The following is a 24,960-nucleotide window of genomic DNA, read 5'->3' on the forward strand; positions in this document are numbered from 1 at the left end:
GTATTAACAATACTAAAAATCTTTTTGGCCAGGTGCAGTGGCTCACGCCTGTAATCCCACCACTTTGGGAGGCCAAGGCTGGTGGATCACGAGGTCAAGAGATCGAGACCATCCTGGCCAACATGGTGAAACGCCATCTCTACTAAAAATACAAAAAATTAGCCGGGCATGGTGGCAGGCCCCTGTAGTCCCAGCTACTGGGGAGGCTGAGGCAAGAGAATCACTTGAACCCAGGAGGTGGAGGTTGCAGGGAGGCGGAGGTTGCAGTGAGCCGAGGTTGCACCACTGCATTCCAGCCTGGCGACAGAGTAAGACTCTGTCTCAAAAATAATAATAAATAAAAAATAAAAATCTCTTTTAGCTTCAGCATACTTTGCACCATTATTTTAGAAAAATAAACTCTGATTTTATGTTTATTCCAAAGTATAATTGTTTTTTTTGTTTTGTTTGGTTTTGTTTTGCTTTTGGGGTGGAATTTTGCTCTTGTCACCCAGGCTGGAGTGCAGTGGTGTGATCTCGGCTCACTGCAACCTCCGCCTCCCGGGTTCACGCAATTCTCCTGCGTCAGCCTCCTGAGTAGCTGGGACTACAGGCATGTCCCACCACACCCAGCCAATTTTTTATATTTTTAGTAGAGACGGGGTTTCACCATGTTAGCCAGGATGGTCTCAATCTCCTGACCTAGTGATCCACCCGCCTCAGCCTCCCAAAGTTGTTTTGTTTTTATTGAGCTACCATAATCCCTTTTCTTTATTTTCCATTTCTTCCTACTTTTTTCTTTCCCTCTCTTCTTTCTTATAGTATTAAGTGTATATACAGTATCTTTTTTCATCTCTCTTGTCACTCTCTACATACTGCTCTCGATGAACAAAGAGAAGATGTCAAAAAGAATGTGAATGGTATAAGAATTCTAGGTATTTATATACTGTAAAATGAAAGTAATTATGTTACCTGTCCCAGGTACCCAGAAAAAATTCAGGTCTCCCTTCATCGAGCACACTGCTTCCTTCCAGCTGGCATTGTGGCAGTGCTAAAGCAGCGCCCCAGATTGGTGTCTGCAGCAGTCCAGGCATTTTACCTACGAGACCCTATTGACCTGCGAGCCTGTCGTGTTTTCAAGACATTCTTGCCTGAAACACGAATAATGACATCGGTAAGATTCCTATCTTGGTCATTTAGTTTCTCTTACTGAAAACAGAGTTGAAACATTATTATTTTTCTCTTTTTACATTTCTCAGTGCTCAGTGAATGAAACATTATTTTAATTGTTCTCTAGAAAGAAAAAGGAAATATTCTGTTTCTTCATAGCGTGTTAATATAGGTTGAATATTCCTTATCTGAAATGCTTGGGACCAGAAGTATTTCAGATTTCAGATTTATTTGGATTTTGGAATATTTGCATTATACTTACTAGTTGAGCATTCCAAATCTGAAAATTCTGAAATCTCAAAACTTTGAGCATATCATTGGGACTCAAAAAGTTTTGGATTTTGGAACATTTTAGATTTCAGATATTTACATTTGGGATGCTCAAACTATACACATTTTTTTCTTTTCTTGCACCCAGTGAAGGAAATTTTCAAGAGACCTGCCTCCCCATTTTATACTCAATGTTTCATAGCTATTTTTGACCATATTTTTCTATTTCTGTAATTATTTCCTTTTTTTTTTTTTTTTTGAGACAGAGTCTCACTTTCTTACCCAGGATGGAATGTAGTAGAGCCATCTTAGCTTACTGCAACCTCTGCTTCCTGGGCTCAAGTGATTCTCCTGCCTTCTGAGTAGCTGGGATTACAGGCACCTCCCAACACGCCCAGCTGATTTTTATATTTTTAGTAGAGACAGTGTTTACCATGTTGGCCAGGCTGGTCTCGAACTCCTGACCTCAAGTGATTCAGCCATCTCAGCCTCCCAAAGTGCTGGGGTTACAGGCATGAGCCACCATGCCCGGCCTAATTATTTCCTTCTTGACAATAAAACATTTCATCTCTTCCAGGGAATTAAGAATTATTCTTGGCCAGGCATGGTGGCTCACACCTGTAATCCCAGCACTTTGGGCGACCAAGGCAGGTAGATCACTTGAACCCAGGTGTTTGAGACCAGAGTGGGCAACATAATAAACCCCATCTCTACAAAAAATAAAAAAATTAGCCAGCTGTGGTGGTGGGCACCTGTAATCCCCACTACTTGGGAGGCTGAAACAGGAGAATTACTTGACCCCAGGAGGTTTGGGAGATCACCTGAGGTCAGTAGTTTGAGACCAGCATGGCCAACATGGTGAAACCCCATCCCTGAGGCTTCAGTGAGCCATGATTGCTCCACTGCACTCCAGCCTCTGCAACAGAACAAGACCCTGTCTCAGAAAAAGAAAAAAAAAAAAGAATTATCTTTATCTTCCACCCATTTAATTGCTGTATAATATAACTAATGATAAGAATTTTACTAGTGATTACTAAAAAGTAGAGTACATTTTTTTTTTTTTTTTTTTGCAATGGAATCTTGCTGTGTTGCCCAGGCCGGAGAGCAGTGGAGCAATCTCGGCTCACTGCAACCTCCACCTCACGGGTTCAAGTGATTCTCCTGCTTCAGCCTCCCGAGTAGCTGGAATTATACAGGCATGCGCCACCATGCCTGGGTAATTTTTGTATTTTTAGTAGAGATGGGGTTTCACCATGGGCCAGGCTGGTCTCAAAACTCCTGACCTCAGGTGATCTGCCTACCTTGGCCTCCCAAAGTGTTGGGATTACAGGTGTGAGCCACCATGCCTGGCCAGCAGTAGGGTAAATTTTATGGTATGTGAGTTGTATCTCAATAAAGCTGTTACGAAAAACAAGTAGGCAGTGAATAGGTTGAATTTTCTTTGCATTTCATATGAAGATGAAGCTTATAAATGGACTTCTTATTATATTTAACTGTGAAGTGATATTCACAATTTTAATTTCAGGAAAAGACTCATGTATTTTGTGTCTTGATGCCCAGGTCACATTCACTAAATGTCTATATGCACAGTTGGTGCAACAAAGGTTTGTGCCGGACCGGCGGAGTGGATACAGGCTGCCCCCTCCATCTGATCCCCAGTACCGAGCCCATGAATTGGGCATGAAATTGGTAATATTGAACCAGAACATGTTGTTTTCTTTTTTTATGTAAATGGGCTTTTAATAGAACAGTGGCACAATATAAAAAGTCCGGAAATACACCGTTTATGTAAGAATGCAGTAAAATGTGGCATTTCAATTTAGAATGAAAAAAATGGATTACTTAGTAAGTGATGATGGGACAAGTGTAAAGTCACCTGAAAAATTGAAGTTGATTCCCTAACACCTATACCAAAATAAATTCCAATTGGATCAAATATTTGAACATAAAAATTAAAAGTATAAAATTTGAAAAAAAAAAGAGCCTTTTATAATTTGAATAGGAAAGGCCTTTCTATGCATGACTTGAAACCGGAAGCTATGAAGGGAAGACTGATAAATTTGATTTTGCAAAAATTAAGCATTTCTGCACGGGAAAGAAAAACTCCATAAATAAAGTCAAAAGTTAGCAAATCTGGAAAAAGTGTTATATTTGCAATCTAAATGAAAAAAAGCTGACTTCTCTAATATATAAAGTGTTCCTTTAAGTCAATATGAAAAAGATAATACTAGCCAATTAATTTTAAAATGTTCAGGAACTATGAACATAGTCCACAGGAAAGGAAATACAGGTGACCTTTAAGTTAAACACACGAAAAATATTTAATCTTACTCATAATAAAAGAAATGTACTTTAAAGCTACAAAATAGTGTTTTTCATCATTTATTAGCAAGTATCAAATGACTTGATAATACATACTGGGTTGTTGAGAATATATAGAGAAAAACACTCTCAGACATTGTTGATAGGAATATAAGTTGATTGTATCCCTTAGGAGAACATTTTGGCAAAACAGATGTTCCTTGACTTACAATGGGGTTACTTCCTGATAAACCCATCAAAAATGGAAAATATCATAAGTCAAAAATATGTTTAATACATCCAACCCACCAAACATCATAGCTTCGCCTAGCCTATCTTAAATGGCTCAGAATACTTACATTAGCATACAGTTGGGCAAAATCATCTAACACAAAGCCTATTTTATAATAAACTGTTGAATATGTCTTGTAATTTATTGAATACAGTATAGTGTAGAGTACAGTATTGGTTGATTGCCTTTGTGATCACATTGCCAACTGCAGCTTGCTGCCACTGTGTATCCAGCATCATGAGAGAGTATGCATATTGCTAGCCTGCGAAAGATAAAAATTATAAGTAAGGTTTCTACCTAATGCATATTGCTTTCACATCATCATAAAGTCAAAAAAGTGTTAAGTCAAACCATCATAAGTTGGGGACCATCTGTATCTATCAACATTTAAAATGCACAAACCCTTTTGATCAGCATTTTCACTTCTAGGAAATGATTCTCTATGTATTTTACATATATACAAGGACATATATGGAGCATACTCATGACAGCATTGTTCATAGTAGCAAGAGATTAGAAACTACTTAAATGTCCATTAGTAGGGGAATAGATAAATTATGCTTTAGCCATGAAGTAAGATGGATGAATTTGTGTGTGCTCATGTAAGTGATCTCCAAGGTATATGGTTAAGTGTCAAAAGCAAGGTGTCAAATAGTGTGTATGTGTCCATTGAGCAATAAAAGGGGTGGAGTAGAAAGCTATGCATACAGAGAGGCACACACATACCTACTTCAGTGTGTAGGTTACTTCTGAAAGGATGTGCAAGAAGTTGGTAACGGTGTTGTCTAGCTTGATCAGGGAAGCTCCCTGATCATCACATTTAGCCATGTGCATCTATTATATTTTTTTAATCAAAAGACTTTTAGAATGAAGTGATTTCCTCCCTTTACTATGTCTGAGATCATGTTCAATTTATGTATAATTTCTATTGGACAAGAAACCTTTTGTAACCCTTTTCATAATCAAACAATAAATGTAAATTTCTGGTTTTGTAATCAGCAGGAAAAGGAATCTCTTTGAAGAGAACAGGAATCTTTGTTGCATATCATTTTCTTTCCTTTTATTTTTTAGTAATCTAGAATGATTGAGAAACTTGGGAATAAGTTTATATTTTTCATAAAATTCAAAAAGTGTTATAATTGTCCAAATGCCCATGTATCCAGTCACCTAGTTCTAGAGTGTGGCTCAGTGGAAAGAAAGTAATGTGTTATAATAAGATATGGAAAAAAAAAGGAACTTAATAACAAAAATTCTACCTGTCTCATCTAGGCTCATGGATTTGAGATCTTATGCTCCAAATGTAGCCCACATTTTTCTGATTGCAAGAAATCCCTTGTGACTGCCTCACCACTCTGGGCCAGTTTCCTTGCAAGTCTGAAAAAGAATGATTACTTTAAGGTAGGACTTGGAAAGTATTTGTTTGTAAGTATACAATCCAGGGAAAATCAAGCCAGTAACTTAAAGTCCTATAGTCCATATTTAAATGTGTGACATAATTATGGAAGCTAGAGTTAAAGCAGACTTTCTAGTTCAGTGGTATTCAGGTGCTAATGAAGGAGGTGTCTATGAACTGTTTCCAGTATTAGAGGAGAATTAATACTGTTGGTACTAAATGATGAAAGAGATTATTTGTACCAGATAAAACAACTTGCAAAAACTTGATAATGCAAACACGAAAACACCAGATAGGAAAATTAGCAAAGGTGTGGATTTTAAAAATTATTAAAAGATATCTAGTAAATTTCTCTTAAAATATTCAACTTCACAAGTAGTAAAGATACACATATGAACATAGTAATGAAGAATGTCTTTCATGTATGTACAAAAGGATATGAACGATATTCTGTGCTGTCAAGAGTATGGTAAAAATAATACTCCTATACCTTGCTGGTGACATTGCAAATTGGTAGAATCTTAATTGGAAAGTAATTTGGTAGTGTCTTCCAAGAGGTATAGAAAGGTTCAGACTTGGAACCTTCACTTTGAATAATCTTTTTAAAGGAAATATCCAAGAAGTAGAAAAGTCCCTAAGAATATGATGATGATAAAGATGTCATAGCAATACAAAAAGTACTTAAGATACTGTAGCATATATATGGTGGTTTTTGTTTTTGTTTTTGTTTTTTTCTTTTTTTGAGACGGAGTTTTGCTCTGGCCTTCCAGGCTGGAGTGCAAAGGCACAATCTCGGCTCACTACAACCTCTGCCTCCTAGGTTCAAGGGATTCTCCTCAGCCTCAGCCTCCTGAGTAGCTGGGATTACAGGCACACACCACCACATCTAGCCAATTTTTGTATTTTTAGTAGAGATGGGGTTTCACCATGTTGGCCAGGCTGGTCTCAAACTCCTGACCTTAGGTGATCCATCCGCCTTGGCCTCCCAAAGTGCTGGAATTACAGGCATGAGCCACCATGCCCGGCTATTACTGTTGTTGTTGTTATTGTTGTTGTATAGGGTCTTGCTCTGTCATGCAAGCCAGATTGTTGTGGTAGGATCATAGCTCACTGCAGCCTTGAACTCCTGGGCTCAAGTGATCCTCCTGCCTCTGCCTGTCAAAGAGCTGAGACTATAGGCATGTGCCACCATGCCTAGCTAATGATTTTTTTTTTCTTCTTTTTAGTAGAGTCGAAGTCTTGCTATGTTGCCCAGGCTGGTCTCAAACTCATGTCCTCAAGTGATCCTTCCAGCTCGCCTCCCAAAGTACTGGGATTATAGGCATGAGCCACAGTGCCCAGCCAGTATATTCTTAAAAAATGTAAAATACTAAGTATGACTATCACTATAAATATGCATTTAGAAAACACAAATGATAGTAGTGGTGGGATTTTGCCATTTTTTATTCTACTTGGCAAACTTTCTGTACTTCGTTTTGTGAATTACTAGTTAATCAGTTATATCTTTAACTTTTTTTTTTTTTTTCCGTAGAGGCAGGGTCTTACCATGTCGCCCAGGCTGGTCTTGAATTCCTGAGCTCAAGCAATCTGCCCACCTCATCCTCCCAAAGTGTTGGGATTATAGGCGTGAACCATCACACCCAACCAATTATATCTTAAAAGAAAATGGTAGAAAACTCTCCAAACTGGAAATAGGCCCTTAATGGTGAAAAAGATTAGGAATCACTACATCTAGCCGAGTCCCCTCATTTGAAGAAATTGGAGCTCAAACAGGCCCATTAATGACAAATCAGGGCCTAGGACTTGGGACACGTGATTCCTGAGTAGTAGACTATTTGCTGCCTGCCTGAAAGTTGCTGGTGAACACATTTTTTTCATGACGACTTGTAAGCAATGTTCTGAAGACCATTTTTTTTTTTAAGGGACTGATAGAAGGTTCTGTTCAGTACCGGGAAAGGCTAGAAATGGCAGAGAATTACTTCCAGCTCTCAGTAAACCGGCCAGAAAGGTGAGTTATTGTTAAGACTCCTACTACAAAGATTGGTATTTAGGTAGTTCTTTTTCTTTTTTATTTATTGTTTATTTATTATTCTTGTTTATTGTTTTGAAACGGAGTCTCACTCTGCCACACAGGCTGGCAGCCTCCACCTCCTGGACTCAAGTGATCACACCACTGCACTGTAGCCTGGATGACAGAGTGAGACTCTGCCTCAAAAAAGAAACAAAAACAACGAAAGAAATTTTGCATCCTCCTCTGTGTAATTTTACTCATTATGATATCACATTTTCCATGGCATTAAACAGTCTTTATAAACATAATTTTTAAAAGCTGCACAATATGGCCAGGCACAGTGGCTGACGCCTGTAGTCCCAGCACTTTGGGAGGCCAAGGCAGGCGGATCACGAGGTCAAGAGATTGAGACCATCCTGGTCAACATGGTGAAACCTTGTATCTACTAAAAATACAAAAATTAGCCGGGCACGATGGCGCGCGCCAGTAGTCCCAGCTACTTGGGAGGCTGAGGCAGGAGAATTGCTTGAACTCAGGAGGCAGAGGTTGCTGTGAGCTGAGACTGCACCTGGTGACAGAGCAAGACTCCGTCTCAAAAAAAAAAAAAAAAAAGCTGCACAATATTCCAGCAAATGGATGTACCCCCATAATTTACTCAACTGTTTTTTACTGTTGGGGAAAAAATTACAAGTAGCTTAAATGTCCTCCAACGTTTTAATTTATGTTGCAGGAGAGGCTCCCATTCTGCACACCAGGATAAATTTTAAACAGTTTAAAACCAAACTTCCATCTCCCTCCAGACCTGTTGTTGAATTTCCAGTGTTTGTGGTTTTTAAAAAATAGCTGAATTAATATCGTAGACTTTTATTTTAGATTTACCTTTCATTTTCACCTTTTTTCATTTATTGTTATTATTTTTTATTTTTATTTTTTTAGACAGAGCCTCACTTAATCGCCCAGGCTGGAGTGCAGTCCTCCGTCTCCCGGGTTGAAGTGATTCTCCTGCCTCAGCCTCCCAAGTAACTAGGACTATAGGCACGCACCACCATGTCTGGCTAATTTTTGTAGTTTTAGTAGAGACAGGGTTTCACCATGTTGGCCAGACTGGTCTCAAACTCCTAACCTCAGGTGATCCACCCACCTTGGCCTCCCAAAGTGCTGGGATTGCAGGCGTGAGCCACTGCACCCAGTCATTAATTTTTTATTTTTAATTATTGTGGCTACATACTAGTTGTACATATTTATGGGGTACACGTGATTACATGTATAATGTCCATGTGGCATACAATGTATAATGATCAAATCAGGGTAATTAAGCTTTCCATCACCTCAAGCATTTATTTCTTTGTGTTAGGAAAATTCTTAGTTATTCAATTTTTTAAAGGTATTTGGAACTATATAATAAATTATTATTAACTGTAGTCACCCTCTTGTGCTACCAAACACTAGCTCTTTTTAATTTTTTTAAAAATATTTTTTGGGATTTGCCAGGAAGATGTTACTAAAGAGGAGTCCAGATGCAGACCCCAAGAGAGGGTTCTTGGATCTCGTGCGAGAAAGAATTTGGGGCGAGTCCATAGAGTAAAGTGAAAGTATGTTTATTAAGAAAGTAAAGGAATAAAGAATGGCTATTCCATAGGCAGAGCAGCAAACACTAGCTCTTATTCCTTCTATTTAACTAATTTTTGTAACCATTAACTATTCCCTCTTTTCCCCCCGCTCTCTGCTACCCTTCCCAGCCTCTGGTAACCATCATTCTACCTTTTTTATTTCATTATTATTATTTTTACAGAGTCTCACTCTGTTGCCCAGGCTGGAGTACAGTGGTACAGTCATAGCTCATTGCAATCTTGACCTCCTAGATTTAAGAGATCCTCCTGCCTTCGCTTCTCAAAGTTCCGGGATTACAAGTGTGAGCCACAGAACCCAGCCAACCATTATTCTGCTCTCTATCTCTCAGTTCAGAATTGTTTTTAGCTCCTACATATAATATCATAGACTTTCTCCCAATTTATTAGAGATTGTAATAGTGAAAAATTACAAGCAACCGAAGTATCCATCAATAATTGATAAATGAATTGCAGTTTATTTATATGATAGCCTATCTAGTAGTTAACCAGAGATTAACTATATTTACATATATCTGATTTAGGATTTTTCAACCTTAGTGCTACTGACATTTTAAATCTGATAATTTGTTGTGAGGGACTGGCTTGCGCTTCATAGGACATTTAACAGCATCCCTGGCCTCTATCCAGTAAATATCAATAGCACTTCTCCCTCATCCCCCAATAATGACAACCAAAAATGTCTCCAGACATTGCCAGATGTACCTAGGGGGCAAAATTTTCCCTGGTTGGGAACCACTGATCTAAATGAATAGATTTCAAAAAAAAAGTCAGTGAAAAAAAAAAAAAAAAAAAAAAAAAACAAGTTATAAATACGTACGGTAATGGGTACCAAAAAAAACAGAATGAATGAGTAAGACCTACTATTTGATAGCACAACAGGGTGGCTATAGTCAATAATAACTTAATTATACATTTAACATAGAGTGTAATTGGATTGTTTGTAACTTGAAGGATAAATGCTTGAGAGGATGTATACTCCATTCTCCATGATGTGCTTATTTCACATTACATGCCTGTATCAAAACATATATCCTGTAAATATATACACCTACTATGTACCCACAAAAATTAAAAATTAAAATGAAAAAATAAAATATATACCATGTGGATGTTACACATATAAAAATTTTAAATACACAAAATACTATACAGTCTGGGCGCAGTGGCTCACACCTGTAATGCCAGCATTTTGGGAGGCCAAGACAGGTGGATCACGAGGTCAGGAGTTCAAGACCAGCCTGGCCAATATGGTGAAACCCTGTCTCTACTAAAAATTCAAAAATTAGCTGGGTGTGGTGGCATGCACCTGTAGTCCCAGCTGCTCGGGAGGCTGAGGCAGGAGAATCGCATGAACCCTGGAGGCGGAAGTTGCAGTGAGCCGACATCGTGCCGCTGCACTCCAGCCTAGGTGACAGAGCAAGACTCTGTCTCAAAACAAAACAAAACTATACATTATTTATAGATACATATATATTCATTTATTCAACAAATATTTATCGAGTGCCTCCTATGTGCCAAGTCCTATTCCAGGCATTGGGAATATAATAAATGAACCCAAAGTGTCCTCGTCCTTATGGAGCTCACATGCTAATGTAGGAGAAAGACCGCAAGCCATTATATAATGTTAGATGGTAGTAAGTGCTATGAAGAAAAAGCAGTGAGTGGGGATACAGGGGTAGAGACTGCTCTTCTAGATAGATAAGTTTAATCTTCTAGAAGATTAAACTTCCTTAGGCCTTTCTAAGGAAGTTTTCTTTGAGAAGGGACCTGAATGAAGTGAAGGAGTGAGGCATTCAGGTATTTAGGGGAATAACATTCCAGCAAAAGGACAGACAGCAAATACAATAAATAGAAACATACATATATATACACACAGAGAGAAAGAAAAGCGCCGAAGTGTACTTGAGAAAGCAGTCACCTCTGGGGAACAAGACAATGGATTGGGATGGGTGGCAGTGGTCATCAAAGGAAACATTAGCTTTCTCTACAGTATTTTTTTTTTTTTAAGACGGAGTCTCTTTCTGTCGCCAGGCTGAAGTTTAGTGGCACGATCTCGGCTCACCGCAGCCTCTGCCTCCCCAGTTCAAGCGATGCCCCTGCCTCAGCCTCCCGCGTAGCTGGGACTATAGGCGCATGCCACCACACCCGGCTAATCTTTTTGTATTTTAGCAGAGACAGGGTTTCACCATGTTGGCCAGGATGGTCTCAATCTCCTGGCCTTGTGATCTGCCCTCCTCAGCCTCCCAAAGTGCTGGGATTACATCTCTACAATATTTTTAAGTTACATGATAAACCTATACCCTTTTTTGTCAATTAAAAATAAATAAATAGGCCGGGCGCAGTGGCTCACGCCTGTAATCCCAGCACTTTGGGAGACCGAGGTGGGCGAATCACCTGAGGTCAGGAGTTTGAGACCAACCTGGCCAACATGGTGAAACCCCATCTCTACTACGAGTACAAAAAATTAGCCCGATGAGGTGGTGGGCACCTGTAATCCCAGCTACTCAAATTAAAAATACACAAACAAATAGCCAGGCACAGTGGCTCATGCCTGTAATCCCAGCTACTTGCTGAGGTAGGAAGATTGCTTGAGCCCAAGAGTCAAGGCTGCAGTGAGCTGTGATCATGCCACGCACTCTAGCCTAGGCGACAGTGAGACCCTGTCTTAGAAAAAGAAAAAAAAGAAACTATGCACAGAGATACTTATGTGTTGAGTGAGTGACATAATGCTGACATGATTTGTTACATAAATTGATGGCACCCTGTCTGAACTATTAAGAATGGACCAGGCCGGGCGCGGTGGCTCAAGCCTGTAATCCCAGCACTTTGGGAGGCCGAGACGGGCTGATCACGAGGTTAGGAGATCGAGACCATCCTGGCTAACACGGTAAAACCCTGTCTCTACTACAAAATACAAAAAACTATCCGGGCGAGGTGGCGGGCGCCTGTAGTCCCAGCTACTAGGGAGGCTGAGGCAGGAGAATGGTGTTAACCTGGGAGGCGGAGCTTGCAGTGAGCTGAGATCCGGCCACTGCACTCCAGCCTGGGCGACAGAGAGAGACTCTGCCTCAAAAAAAAAAAAAAAAAAAAAGAATGGACCAGATCAAGTTGTATAAAGGACTTGCTTTAATTGAATAAACATTTGCATATCTTGCAAAATCACGTAGGTGATGGGGAACTGTCTCTACTCTGTATTATTAATATGTAAACATTACTAGGAGAGAGAAAAGAATAACCCAAATAATCATAACAAAAGGCAAAATAAAAATCATTGTGGAATATCAAATGCTAAAGAGAGTCATAGTGAGAAGGTAATAAACTTTCACAAAGGTTGAAGCAGAGAAGTTAAAAAAAGAAAGATAATGGAAGGCTTCAGGGAGGAGGTATTTCAGTTAAGTCTTAAAGAATGAGGATTTTTTTTTTTTTACTGTGTCTTGCTCTTTTTTTTTTTTTTTTTTTGAGATGGAGTCTCGCTCTGTTGCCCAGGCTGGAATGCAGTGGCGTGATCCCAGCTCACTGCAAGCTCCACCTCCCAGGTTCATGCCATTCTCCTGCCTCAGCCTCCCAAGTAGCTGGGACTACAGGCGCCCGCCACCACGCCTGGCTTTTTTTTCTTTTTTTTTTTTTTTTTTAGTAGAGATGGGGTTTCACTGTGTTAGACAGGATGGTCTCGATCTCCTGACCTCATGATCCGCCCGCCTCGGCCTCCCAAAGTACTGGGATTACAGGCGTGAGCCACGGCCCCCACCCAATGGAGCCTTTCTCTTGTCGCCCAGCTTGGAGTGCAATGGCATGATCTTGGCTCACTGCAACCTCTGCCTCCTGGGTAGTACAGACTTTGCAAAAGTTATAGAACTTCCCTGGGCTCTGGTTTTCTCATCTGTAAAACAGGATTATTACCTTCTATAATAATGATGAGAGGACTCAATAAGAAAATGTATTTAAAGTGTTAGCATAGCATTTAATACATGCTAGATAAATTTTAATTGATACTTTCCTTCTGGATCTTCTTTTCTTTATATATAAAATATATATGTTATATGTATGTCTTTATGTATTTTTAGTACGTCTTTTATATGTATATGTACTATTAATATAATACAACTCTTTCTATGTACATATATATACATATAGACCCTGTCTATACATATATGTATAGAAAGAATTATACGAGATCAGTGGCTTCATAATGATGTTCCATGGAGCCTGCTTCAGAGCCAAAAGGGAAGGCAAATTGTGTAGATCTCTGAGCCTCTATCCTCTACTTGATTTATTTTTATTTTATTTTATTTATTTATTGAGACGAAGTCTTGCTCTGTTGCCCATGCTGGGGTGGCTCACTGCAACTTCTACCTCCCGGGTTCAAGCAATTCTCCTGCCTCAGCCTCCCGAGTAGCTGGGATTACGGGCGTGTGCCACAATGCCCAGCTAATTTTTGTATTTTTAGTAGAGACAGAGTTTCACCATGTTGGCCAAGTGAACTCCTGACCTCAAGTGATCTCCCCTCCTTGGCCTCCCAGAGTGCTGGGATTACAGGCATGAGCCATCGTGCCTGGCCTATCCTCCACTTTAATCAAGGCCATTTTTCTTTGAGCCCTTCTATATTTTAGAATTCCTGGTAAAAGTTTTTTTTTTGAGAAAAAGGGATCTGTAACCTAAAAATATGCTTAAAAACAAATTAGAAGGTTGGGCACGGTGGCTCATGTCTGTAATCCCAGCACTTTGGGAGGCCGAGGCAGGGGGATCACGAGGTCAGGAGTTCGAGACCAACTTGGCCAATATGGTGAAACCCCATCTTTACTGAAAATACAAAAATTAGCCAGGCGTGGTGGCGCATGCCTGTAGTTTCAGCTACTTGGGAGGTTGAGGCATGATAACTGCTTCAACCCGGGAGGCAGAGGTTGTGGTGAGCCGAGGTCGTGCCACTGCACTCCACCCTGGGTGGCAGAGTGAGACTCTGTCAAAAACAAACAAACAAATTAGAGCCAGGTGTTTTGGCATGTACTTGTAGTGCCGGCTACTTGGGAGGCTGAAGTAGGAGGATCACTTGAACCCAGGAGTTCGAGTCCATTCTGGGCAACAATGAAACCCCATCTCTTTATTTTTTTTATTTTTTTTTATTTTTTTTTTGAGACGGAGTCTCGCTCTGTCGCCCAGGCTGGAGTGCAGTGACGCGATCTCGGCTCACTGCAAGCTCCGCCTCCCGGGTTTACGCCATTCTCCTGCCTCAGCCTCCCGAGTAGCTGGGACTACAGGCGCCCGCCACCGCGTCCGGCTAATTTTTTGTATTTTTAGTAGAGACGGGGTTTCACCATGTTCGCCAGGATGGTCTCGATCTCCTGACCTCGTGATCCGCCCGCCTCGGCCTCCCAAAGTGCTGGGATTACAAGCATGAGCCACCGCGCCCAGCCCCCATCTCTTAAAAAAAAAAAAAAAAAAAAAAAACTCCCCAAATTAGACTAGCTAATCCCTTCCAACTTTAAAATACTATGTATTTATGATTACTATTCTAGGTTCTCTTATGAAGAAATACTCATGTTTTTTATTTTTCATAGTTCTCTTGCTATTAGCCCTGGTGAAGAAATCTTAACCTTATTACAGACAATACCATTTGATATAGAAGACCTTAAGAAAGAAGCAGCTAATCTTCCTCCAGAGGATGGTAAGTGATGGACCAGGATACAGTGGAAGGGTTAAAAAAAAAAAATTAAAATGTTCTACTAAGTCTCACAGGATCCTCTCCTAAGAGGACTTATCATGTGAATGTAGAATGGCAACATGCTTTCTTCTTTTTCAGATGACCAGTGGTTAGATCTCTCACCAGACCAGCTGGACCAGCTGCTGCAGGAAGCTGCTGGCAAAAAAGAATCAGAGTCTATTTCCAAGGAGGAGAAGGAGCAGAACTATGACTTAACTCAAGTCTCAGAGAGCATGAAAGCTTTCATATCCAAAGTCTCAACCCACAAGGGAGCAGAGCTGCCTCGGTAATTTGTGTTAAAGTATAAATATATAAATAGTTAGAACCCAAATGTTGAAGTCATAGTCATTGCCATTTCCACTTTTTTTTTTTTTTTTTGAGTAAATGAGTTGTACAGATTTCTTTCTTTTTTGTGCCTAGTATGGTGATAACTTACTTATCTGAAGTCAGATTTCTAGAAGTCTCATCCTTTGCAATCCTTGAAATAAGCCAGAAAGATCACCCTAAAAACCATCATCCAGAACCACACAGGGAAACCATATACTTTACTCTTTAGTAGCTTTATGGGCTCAACATTTAGCTTTCAACAAGTTCAGACCTCTGATCTCCCGCCCTGCAAACAGATTGGATATTGAAAACTCAAAGGCAGAAATAATAACAGAAATGTGAAATTACATTTGGCAAGTAACAGGAAAAACAGGTAGATAGAATTATTACTTGTAGGCTGGGCGCGGTGGCTCACACCTGTAATCCCCGTACTTTACAAGGCCAAGGCGGGTGGATCACGAGGTCAGGAGTTCAAAACCAGCCTGGCCAGCATGGTGAAACCCCAACTCTACTAAAAATACAAAAATTAGCTGGGCATGGTAGCGCACGACTGTAATCGCAGCTACTTGGGAGGCTGAGGCAGGAGAATGGCGTGAACCTGGGAGGCGGAGCTGGCAGTGAGTTGAGATTGCGCCACTGCACTGCAGCCTGGGCTACAGAGAGAGCAAAAAATAATAATAATAATAATAATAATAATTGTTACTTGTGTATCACATATATCATTATTAGTGTTGATACTCTTGAACCTGATGAAAGATCTAAATTTATATTTGGTATTCTCTCTTTAAGAAAGCAGGGATAAGGGAAGATATGTTCTTGTTTATTTTTTAAGCTTTAGTCCTTAAAAGAACAGGCTTTATTTAAAGTAACTCAAATAAATAATGGTTTTGCTAATGCTAGATATCTTATTGGGGCTAGAGAGTGGGTAGGTCCCTAAATCAGCATAAGCTAAATGTACATAAACAAGATGCTATTTTTACTTTTCATTTATCAGACTTTCCCATTTCTGTTGTCCTTCAAGGCCAATAAACTCAAGAATTTTTAAAACTTAAACTACAATTTTTCTTGCTGTGCCTCCTTAGAAATTCTATCTTTGGTAGCTTTCCTAAGAATGGCACTACTTTAGAAAAGTTTCAAACAGTTTTATTTAGAATAAATTGTCTTTGTCCTTTAATATTGCAGAGAACCTTCTGAAGCTCCAATAACTTTTGATGCAGATTCTTTTCTTAATTATTTTGATAAGATTTTAGGTAAGTAATGGTGTGATGTTGACTTTCATTTTGAAACTGTAAGTCGTATAGCTGTTGCTAGAGCATTGGGTTATTAGATATCTCAGAAGCCAAAATATTTGCTTTCTCTTCCTGGTTTTGAGTTGCTTTCAACCATGAATTACTACCCATGAATAATTTTGTAGAGGCTGCCTAGCTCAGTGCTTGACATATATAGTAGCTGCTCATTAAATTTTTTTTTTTTTATTTGAGACAGAGTCTCGCTCTGTCACCCAGGCTGGAGTACAGTGGCGCGATCTCGGCTCACTGCAAGCTCTGCCTCCCAGGTTCACGCCATTCTCCTGCCTCAGCCTCCTGAGTAGCTGGGACTACAGGTGCCCGCCACCACGCCCAGCTAATTTTTTTGTATTTTTAGTAGAGACGGGGTTTCACCGTGTTAGCCAGGGTGGTCTCGATCTCCTGACCTCGTGATCCGCCCGCCTCGGCCTCCCAAAGTGCTGGGATTACAGGTGTGAGCCACTGCGCCTAGCCTCATTAAATATTTGAGAGTGACTGAATGCTGTGTTTAAATAGGGTTTTACCTTGGCTCCCATATTATATTGTTCTTTTTTGGAATTACTGTACTTACAAATCAATAAGAAAAAGATAACTCAATTAAAAAATCATTATAATATGTATATATGTACAGAACTGCAGAGATGAAGATCGGGATACCCAGAAACTGCTAAAAGATGCTTACCTCTGGGGAGAGTGTGAGATTTGAGACAATATTTGTATGGCTTGAATGTTTACATCAAAATGTATTCATTTATTAGGTAGTTTTTAAATGTTTTAAGAAAAATATTTTAATTAATTGAATTCACTTTTTTTAAAGCTGAATCTTTTGACTCAGCCTGTACGCTTTTCTACAACATTAAATGCACACATATTCTACAACATTAAATGCACAGCATTACCATTTGTAAAAGGGATTTTTGTGAAGTAGACTATGTGTCTTTTTCTGTGGGTAACATTCTAATTATTTTGAGATGTGTAGTAACTAAAAAGTAATAATAATAATAATTACCAAGTGGCTCTTTCTTTCTTGGGGGCTATGTAGGGCCAAGGCCTCATGAGTCAGATTCTGATGATCTGGATGAGGAAGAATTTGAATGTTTAGATAGTGATGATGACTTGGACTTCGAAACACACGAACCTGGCGAAGAGGCTTCTCTGAAAGGAACTCTTGATAATCTCAAGTCATATATGGCCCAGATGGACCAGGAACTAGCACACACCTGCATCGGCAAAAGTTTCACCACTAGAAAGCAAGTGGTATGTGTGTTTTTAACCTTTTTCTCTTTCTGAGTCTAGTATATCAGATAGCTAAAACCATATTTTATCATAGTTTTTCTTTTTTTGGTGTGTGAGATTTGAAATAAATAAGAATGTTAATTGTTTTCCTAACTCTGGTAGGATAAAGGATCATAGACTTAATTTTCCTAAACATAAGCTTCATTATATTACTTATTCTATGTTATCTATCAGGATTTAAAATAAAAGGTCATATAATATGCTCAAATTAGAATGCGATTGTACACTACAACTTCTTAAATAGATTTTTCTTCAAAAGTAGTTTTAAAAAACTACAGCTTAAATGGATTTTAAAAAAGAGAGGGCACATGTTCTCAAGACCTTTTGAGACTGTGCCTTGGGCCACAGTGGATTAAAACAAAATAACATAAGTAAATAAATAGAAAGGATCTTAAACATCCAAATAACTTTCCAGTTTTGACAGTTTATTTTGTATGTTTCCCTAATTTAGAGCCAAATTTAGAATTCACCTTCCATTTATGTTTTCATCCTAGTTTTTAATGCCACCACTGTCTAATCCTAAACAGAGGCATTATGGAAAGAGCAAGGACCCTGGAGTCTTATGGGTGAGGGTTTGAAGTCTACCTCAGCTGTCCACTGTCAATGTGTCTATAAACCAGTAATCCTCATGTCATAGAATTAACATGAGAACCAAATTAGACAGCAGAAAAACCTACAATAGGCCTTTAATTAATGTTAATTCCCCTTGCTTTGGTCATCTAAACCACTTTTAAAACTATAATCACTTCCAGAATTGTCAAAATCTAGTAGAAACCATACATTAGATTTATCTAAAGCAGCAGTATTTCTTAAATTTTAATGTGACTATAAACCAAAGGATCATGTTACAACATAGATTCTGATTAAGTAGGCCTGGGATGAAGCCTGAGATTTTCCTTTTTTTTAAAAAATCACTTTGTTTTATTTTATTATTATTATTATTTTTAATTTGAGATGGAAGTCTCCCTCTATCACCCAGGCTGGAGTGCAGTGGTGCGATCTTGGCTCACTGCACCCTCTGCCTCCTGGGTTTAAGCGATTCTCCTGCCTCAGCCTCTGAAGTAGCTGGGACTACAGGTGTGCACCACCATGCCTGGCTAATTTTTGTATTTTTAGTGGAGACAGTTAGCCAGGCTGGTCTCTCAAACTCCTGACCTCAAGTGATCCACCCACCTCAGCCTCCCAAAGTGCTGGGATTACAGGTGTGAGCCACCACTCCCAGCTGAGATTTTCCATTTCTAATAAGCCCCAAGCGATGGAGATTCTGCTGCTCCATGGACTACACTTTGGGTAGCAAGGACATAAAAGTCTATCGAGCTGTAATCTTTCAAATCCTTTCCCCAGCTTGTGGAATCAGAGGCCCAACTAACAATTTAGAGTCTTTGTGGTTGCAACCACAAAGCCTTGTGTTTTCATTTTTAAGCTTTTTCACTGGGAAAGAAAGGAACACTCGCTTCTTTCATTTTGAAGAAAATTTACATTATTATTTCATTTAATATTCACTTTTATGTTTCTTTCTTTTAAGACTCTTAGACAAGTTATAAATGTACCTTCTTAATTCTGTTAGCCCTTGAGCTATTTCAAAATAGACATGCGATTTATTTGATTTGCAGGAGTCTTTCCTGGAGAGAAGTGTCTTATAATCTTTAGAACCAAGTGTTAATATCTGTGCTAAGCCATATAACTTATTAGACTTCATTTTCAGTTTATATCACCAAGGATAAGAAGTTTCCTTTTTAATTTGGAATGCAAATTTACATTGTGGCTTAGTTATCTTTTTATTGTAACCACCATGCAACCTAATGATATATTATCCCATAATTTTCTTTTCCCTCCATGAATAAGGAACCTGTATCCCAGACTACTGACAACAATTCAGATCAGGAAGATTCTGATACAGGAGAATCTGTTATGGCACCAGTAGATGTGGACCTGAACCTGGTTTCAAATATATTGGAATCCTATAGCTCCCAAGCTGGACTGGCAGGACCCGCTTCCAATCTTTTACAAAGCATGGGAGTGCAGCTGCCTGACAACACCGATCACAGACCAACAAGTAAGCCAATGAAAAATTAACCAGCACATTTAGCTTCTCTTTTCTCTTTTTAAATAAATATTGAATATGATTCTGTTCATTTCTAGTTTAGATTACTCATTTAGTAAAAATGTTTCTTCATTACAAGTTTTACAGATTGACTTCTCCTACATGAGAATTGTGGCCCTCTTGGCACAAGTCTTTGTGATCTCAGCTGTGGGTTACAGACAGGTTTTGAACTCGGCAGGGTAGAATCTAACCCCTAGACAACTTTGAGATGAAATTCACACACTTTGTGCTAAGGACATGGCCTACCACAATATACCCTTGGAGTAATTCTAAATATTTAAATTTCTCCCTTACTGCTATTCATCCTCAGATCAAAATTTCAAGCTGACAGATTTGGATTTGATAACTCATTCACTTTTTCTTTTCAATTTTTTTAATGTGGCATAACATGCATATGGTTAAGTGCACAAATCTTGAGTGTACAGTCAGTGAATTTTTACATGTATGTATGTACCTGAAGCAAGATATAGAACTTATTTACTTGTAAATAACAGCTATATTGAGATATAAGTCACATACCAAAAAATTTACCCTTTATACAATTCAGGGGTTTTTAGTATATTTACAAAATTGTGCAACCATCACCACCATCTAATTCTAGAATATTAGAAACCCCATACTCACTAATAGTCTCTCATTCCCTTCTACTCCCAGCCCCTAGAAACCACTAGTCTACTTTCTGTCTCTATGGATTTGCCTATTTTGGACATTTCATACCTGATACTATACTTAATTGTTTTAATTAATTAATTGGTTTGATATTTAATATAGCTGATATATCTATTGCTAAGATGAAATGTTTATTAAAATGATTCTCATATTCCTCCTAAAATAAATCATTATCTATATATCATAAAATTCACCATTAAAAGCAAAAAAAAAAGTCTTCTCTACAGACAGCTCCATATATTGACCATGTTTTTATAATCTAGGTCTCTGGATTCTTCTTTATTATCGCATGCAGCAGAGAGATGCCCTTACTATATCTTACCCTATCCAAGTAAAAACAATGGAAGTAGATTCATACTGTTCCCTCTCCAGTGACCAAGGCAGGAATTAGGAGAATGGTGTAGTAGAGTTCTCATTTGAGAACTTACTATCACAAACTAATAAAAACTAAATATGGCTGGGCGTGGTGGTGGGTGCCTGTAATCCCAGCTACTTGGGAGGCTGAGGCAGGAGAATAGCTTGAATCCGGGAGCCGGGGGTTGCAGTGAGCCAAGATTGCACCATTGCACTCCAGCCCAAGCGACAAGAGCGAAACTCCGTCTCAAAAATAAATAAATAAATAAATACTAAATATACCATACCCCACTCCAATCCTTTCTCTTCCTAGTGTTCACTGAAGTGAACTAAGGAAGAGGGTAAGTGTTACACACTGACTAAAGTAACACATCAGATGATATTGTGCAACATTTTAACATTTTAAATAATAATTATTTTAAATATATTTTTATTGTTTGTTTTGAAGCTACATTTCTCATGTTAAAAATGGGGTCCAGAATGCCATCCCAGCTCAACTATGAGAAAAAGGTTTCCCCCCATTGCACTTGTGGTACATTAGGTTTATCTTCATTGAGGATTAAATATTGGGTAGAGAAGGGGTGATAGACAGGCAAAAATATAAATGAAAATTTTTAAAATTCTGGTTACCAGGGCTGACTGACTTTCACCTGTTTTTCTATTCTGCATCATGGACCCAGATGAGTTATATTTATCCTTAGCACCTTCATAATTCATTGCCCACATATATATTCTCAGGTCAGGTAGGCCCTGTACCAAAGTTTCTTTTATTTATCTGCCATTTTCAGTATCCCAAGCCTGTTCTTTTCTGCCTCAGCTTTCAGATATCCTTGGAGTTCTACAGCAAAGTTCTTTTCCCACTCACTACTGAGAAGCAAAGTTCAATGTTGCAGCTCCTGCTGCTAGCCACTCTCATCTTTTCTTTCCCAAAAACACATTAATCAAAAAACAAACAGTTACTCCATGGTAAGTTTGGGAAACTCATAACCAGGAACTCCGCACACTCCCCTTTCTATCAGTATTTTCAGATTGGGGATGTGTACACATGTGCTCACAAACACACCCACATAGAGATAGAAAAGATTGGGAGATGGTAATACACATGGACCCTGAACTGTTTTCTTCTAACTGCAAGATATGAAGAAATCTCAGAACCTCTCTTTTGTGAGTGCTTTACCCTTCTGCATGCTGGGTTCAGCCCAGGTAAAGGCAAGCTGCCAATCTAACAAGACAATCAAGTCCCATCACATATTATCCCTCAACATTTCCTGATGAAGGCACTTTGATTTCCCCAAAGCAATGATGGTTTGCTGGCTGTGGAGAGAGCAATGACCTTTTGAGATCAAAAGGAAATTCAGTGCTTTAACTTTTCTAGTTCTAGAATCTCTTTAGTCCTATGGGACTTTGGAACTTAGTCGTATGGGACTTTGACGTGTAAATAACCTTAGGGTCTCTGGAGCTTGTGTCTTTAATCACAAATTAGTGCCTAGAATCTTCTGAAGATATGATTATTTCCTCTTTTCAGCAAGGCCTCTAACATTTCTCCTGCACATTGCTTCAGTTGTTCCACTGACTTGAAACCTGGACTTAATTGTTTAATTGTCACCAATAGGGATCCTTTCCCCTACCCCCAAATTCTCACCTTGTAAAATTTTCTCAATTCATAGAACAGAAAAAGACATCAGAACAAAGGTGTGGACATTTTATTTTCCCCAAATAATCTCTTCTCCCTTATGGCATCATATATGAATGATGAGAAATCCTAAATTTAGTTTATTCCATAAAGTTTAAGAAATAGGTCAGGTTTGGCATCTGTTTATCTCCACCAATCCCTTTGTTAAAGTTAATCAACACATTGTGGATGTGCAAATGCCAGCAACTGTTTTATTTAGGAAAACAGGCATGGCAAAGCGGGAGTCTTTTCCCTGGGTCACGAACTGAGCATGTGACAGAGCTGAAAACAGCAAAAAAGACTTACTCTCTGGAGTCCCATTGAGATTCTACTACCTCAACAGAGCCTCATGGCATCTGGTTTATTATAAAGTACTCTGAGTCATAATGACTTAATTATGACTTTTATTTAACTACCATGTACATGTAACTAGAATGCACCTGTACATGAATTTAAATATGTTATACTGTGCTATTTTTCTTAATTCTGTAAGGGTAACAAGTAACTCAGTAATGACTTGAAACTTGCTATATATTTTCAATACTAAGATAAAAGTTTTCACCAAACTTACAACAGGCACATTTTGGCAGTTAGTGTAAACACAACATTAACAAGCCATATGCCAAAAGATGTTTGTTTCCAAGGCCTCGGAGAAAATGACTGAACAAGGGCCTACATCCAAACTAATGCTTCCGCCTTCCCCCTGAGTTTTGACAGTTGACAGCTCATCAGTTTTCTTCTCACACTGGCTTTTTTGATTGCCCATTGGTAGGAATTTCTTCCATTAACACTGCTGATAGAAGTGTCTTACTGTAGGCTCACCCTCTGCTCTGCCCTTCTGAGGTCCTGTAGCTTGTCTTTTGTCACTTCTTTGTCAACTGATCTCTAGTTTGTCCCTCAGGAATACCAAGGAGTGATCTAAGTTACTTGGTCTGGGCTAAGCAGGCAGGGAAGAACAGGTCTGTTTTTCCACCCACTCCTTAATCAGTTGGTGGGAGATGGCTAACTTAGGGGGCAGCCAGAATGGGAAAGTCCCATTCTGTTGCTGAGTATAGGGGCCCTTTCTCTTCAGGGCTGTGGCTACCTCATCATGACTGAACCAGGCAGCTGTCTCTAATTCTCTCAAGTTCACCTGGATCTGAAAGACATAAGGAAGAAAAGGATGTAAGGTCAGGAGCTACAAAATTTAGAATACTATGGCCAAAGGTCAGAAAATGATTCTAGAACTAAGCAATCTTAGAAGATAATACCTGGGATCTCCAGGTTAGATGAAAGTCAGTTCTAGATACTGCCCAGAAGCAAAAGAGGCATAATTAAGAAATGAGAGTTAAATATATTTTTAACATAGTAAAAAAAAAAAAAAAGATAAGATATATTAAATAAATCCTGGAAGTACAAATACTAAAATGTTGAGAGTGGTTAACATTGAGAATAAATTATGAATAATACCTATTTTTCCTTGTGTCTCTATTGATTGTATAAATTTTTCAATTAAAAAAGAACATACAAATATTACTTTTTTATTTTTATTTTTTTTGAGATGGAGTTTTGCTCTTTTTGCCCAGGCTGGAGGGCAATGATGTGATCTTGGCTCACTGCAACCTCCGTCTCCCAGGTAAAAATGATTCTCCTGCCTCAGCCTCCCGAATAGTTGGGATTACAGGCACCCACCACCACACCCGGCTAATTTCTTTGTATTTTTAGCAGAGACGGGGTTTCACCGTGTTGGACAGGCTGGTTTAGAACTCCTGACCTCAGGTGATCCACCTGCCTCCCAAAGTGCTGGGATTACAGGCGTGAGCCACGGTGCCCAGCCACTGTTTTTTTTTTTTTTTAAAGGATAAGGGTTAACGATAGTCAAAAGCATAGTCTCATCTTTGCAAGAAGCAAAGTAACGTGAACTTCATGCTGAGGAAGCTGAAATAGATTAGATATTCTATAAAAGATTCTATAAAAACCAAAACATACAATAGGCAAACTTCGGCAGGCAGAGACCATCGGTCAGGGAAGTGCAAGATGACATTGGATAAGACAATGTCTAGCCAGGCATGGTGGCTTATGCCCATAATCCCAGCACTTTGGGAGGCTGAGGTGGAAGGATCACCTGAGGTCAGGAGTTTGAGACCAGCCTGGCCAACATGGTGGAACCCCGTTTCTAATAAAAATACAAAAATTAGCCAGGCATGCTGGCAGGCACCTGTAATCCTAGCTACTCAGGTGGCTGAGCAGGAGAATTGCTTGAACCCGGGAGGCAAAGGTTGCACTGAGCTGAGATCGTGCCACTGCACTCCAGCCTGGGCGACAAGAGTGAGACTCTATTTTTAGTTCCCAGCATCCTAACTGACTTGAGCAGTAAGACCAATCCTGCAGTCAGTCATTAAATGATGCCTGATTGTGTGCCTACTATATGTAAGACACTCTTAAGTCCTGACAATAAAAGATAAATTGTCTCATAAAAACTGTGTTGGGGCCGGGCGCGGTGGCTCAAGCCTGTATTCCCAGCACTT

General features: G+C 39.2%; 2 protein-coding genes across 6 annotated transcripts in view; one reads left to right on the top strand and one right to left on the bottom strand.

The window, feature by feature from the left end:
- ECD (ecdysoneless cell cycle regulator) overlaps positions 1 to 19,789 on the top strand; it is a 32,475-nt gene extending 12,686 nt beyond the window's left edge. Inside the window, exons 6-14 of one of the 2 annotated variants that reach the window (XM_025397522.1) lie at positions 961 to 1,153; positions 2,980 to 3,108; positions 5,282 to 5,410; positions 7,328 to 7,413; positions 14,603 to 14,709; positions 14,845 to 15,031; positions 16,255 to 16,322; positions 17,401 to 17,615; positions 19,500 to 19,789. In XM_025397522.1, coding sequence (XP_025253307.1) covers positions 961 to 1,153; positions 2,980 to 3,108; positions 5,282 to 5,410; positions 7,328 to 7,413; positions 14,603 to 14,709; positions 14,845 to 15,031; positions 16,255 to 16,322; positions 17,401 to 17,615; positions 19,500 to 19,730 — 1,345 coding nt within the window. In that variant the 3' untranslated portion in view covers positions 19,731 to 19,789. The remainder of the gene's footprint in view (positions 1 to 960; positions 1,154 to 2,979; positions 3,109 to 5,281; positions 5,411 to 7,327; positions 7,414 to 14,602; positions 14,710 to 14,844; positions 15,032 to 16,254; positions 16,323 to 17,400; positions 17,616 to 19,499) is intronic. The other variant, XM_025397523.1, reaches the window with a different exon arrangement.
- A 2,685-nt stretch (positions 19,790 to 22,474) lies between these two features.
- NUDT13 (nudix hydrolase 13) overlaps positions 22,475 to 24,960 on the bottom strand; it is a 29,161-nt gene continuing 26,675 nt past the window's right edge. For all 4 annotated transcript variants that reach the window (XM_025397532.1, XM_025397535.1, XM_025397536.1 and 1 more), the window contains one exon: positions 22,475 to 23,591. In XM_025397532.1, the coding sequence (XP_025253317.1) occupies positions 23,391 to 23,591 (201 nt within the window). In that variant the 3' untranslated portion in view covers positions 22,475 to 23,390. The remainder of the gene's footprint in view (positions 23,592 to 24,960) is intronic.

Source organism: Theropithecus gelada, chromosome 9 (genome assembly GCF_003255815.1).
Source record: "Theropithecus gelada isolate Dixy chromosome 9, Tgel_1.0, whole genome shotgun sequence".
Lineage (NCBI taxonomy): Eukaryota > Metazoa > Chordata > Mammalia > Primates > Cercopithecidae > Theropithecus > Theropithecus gelada.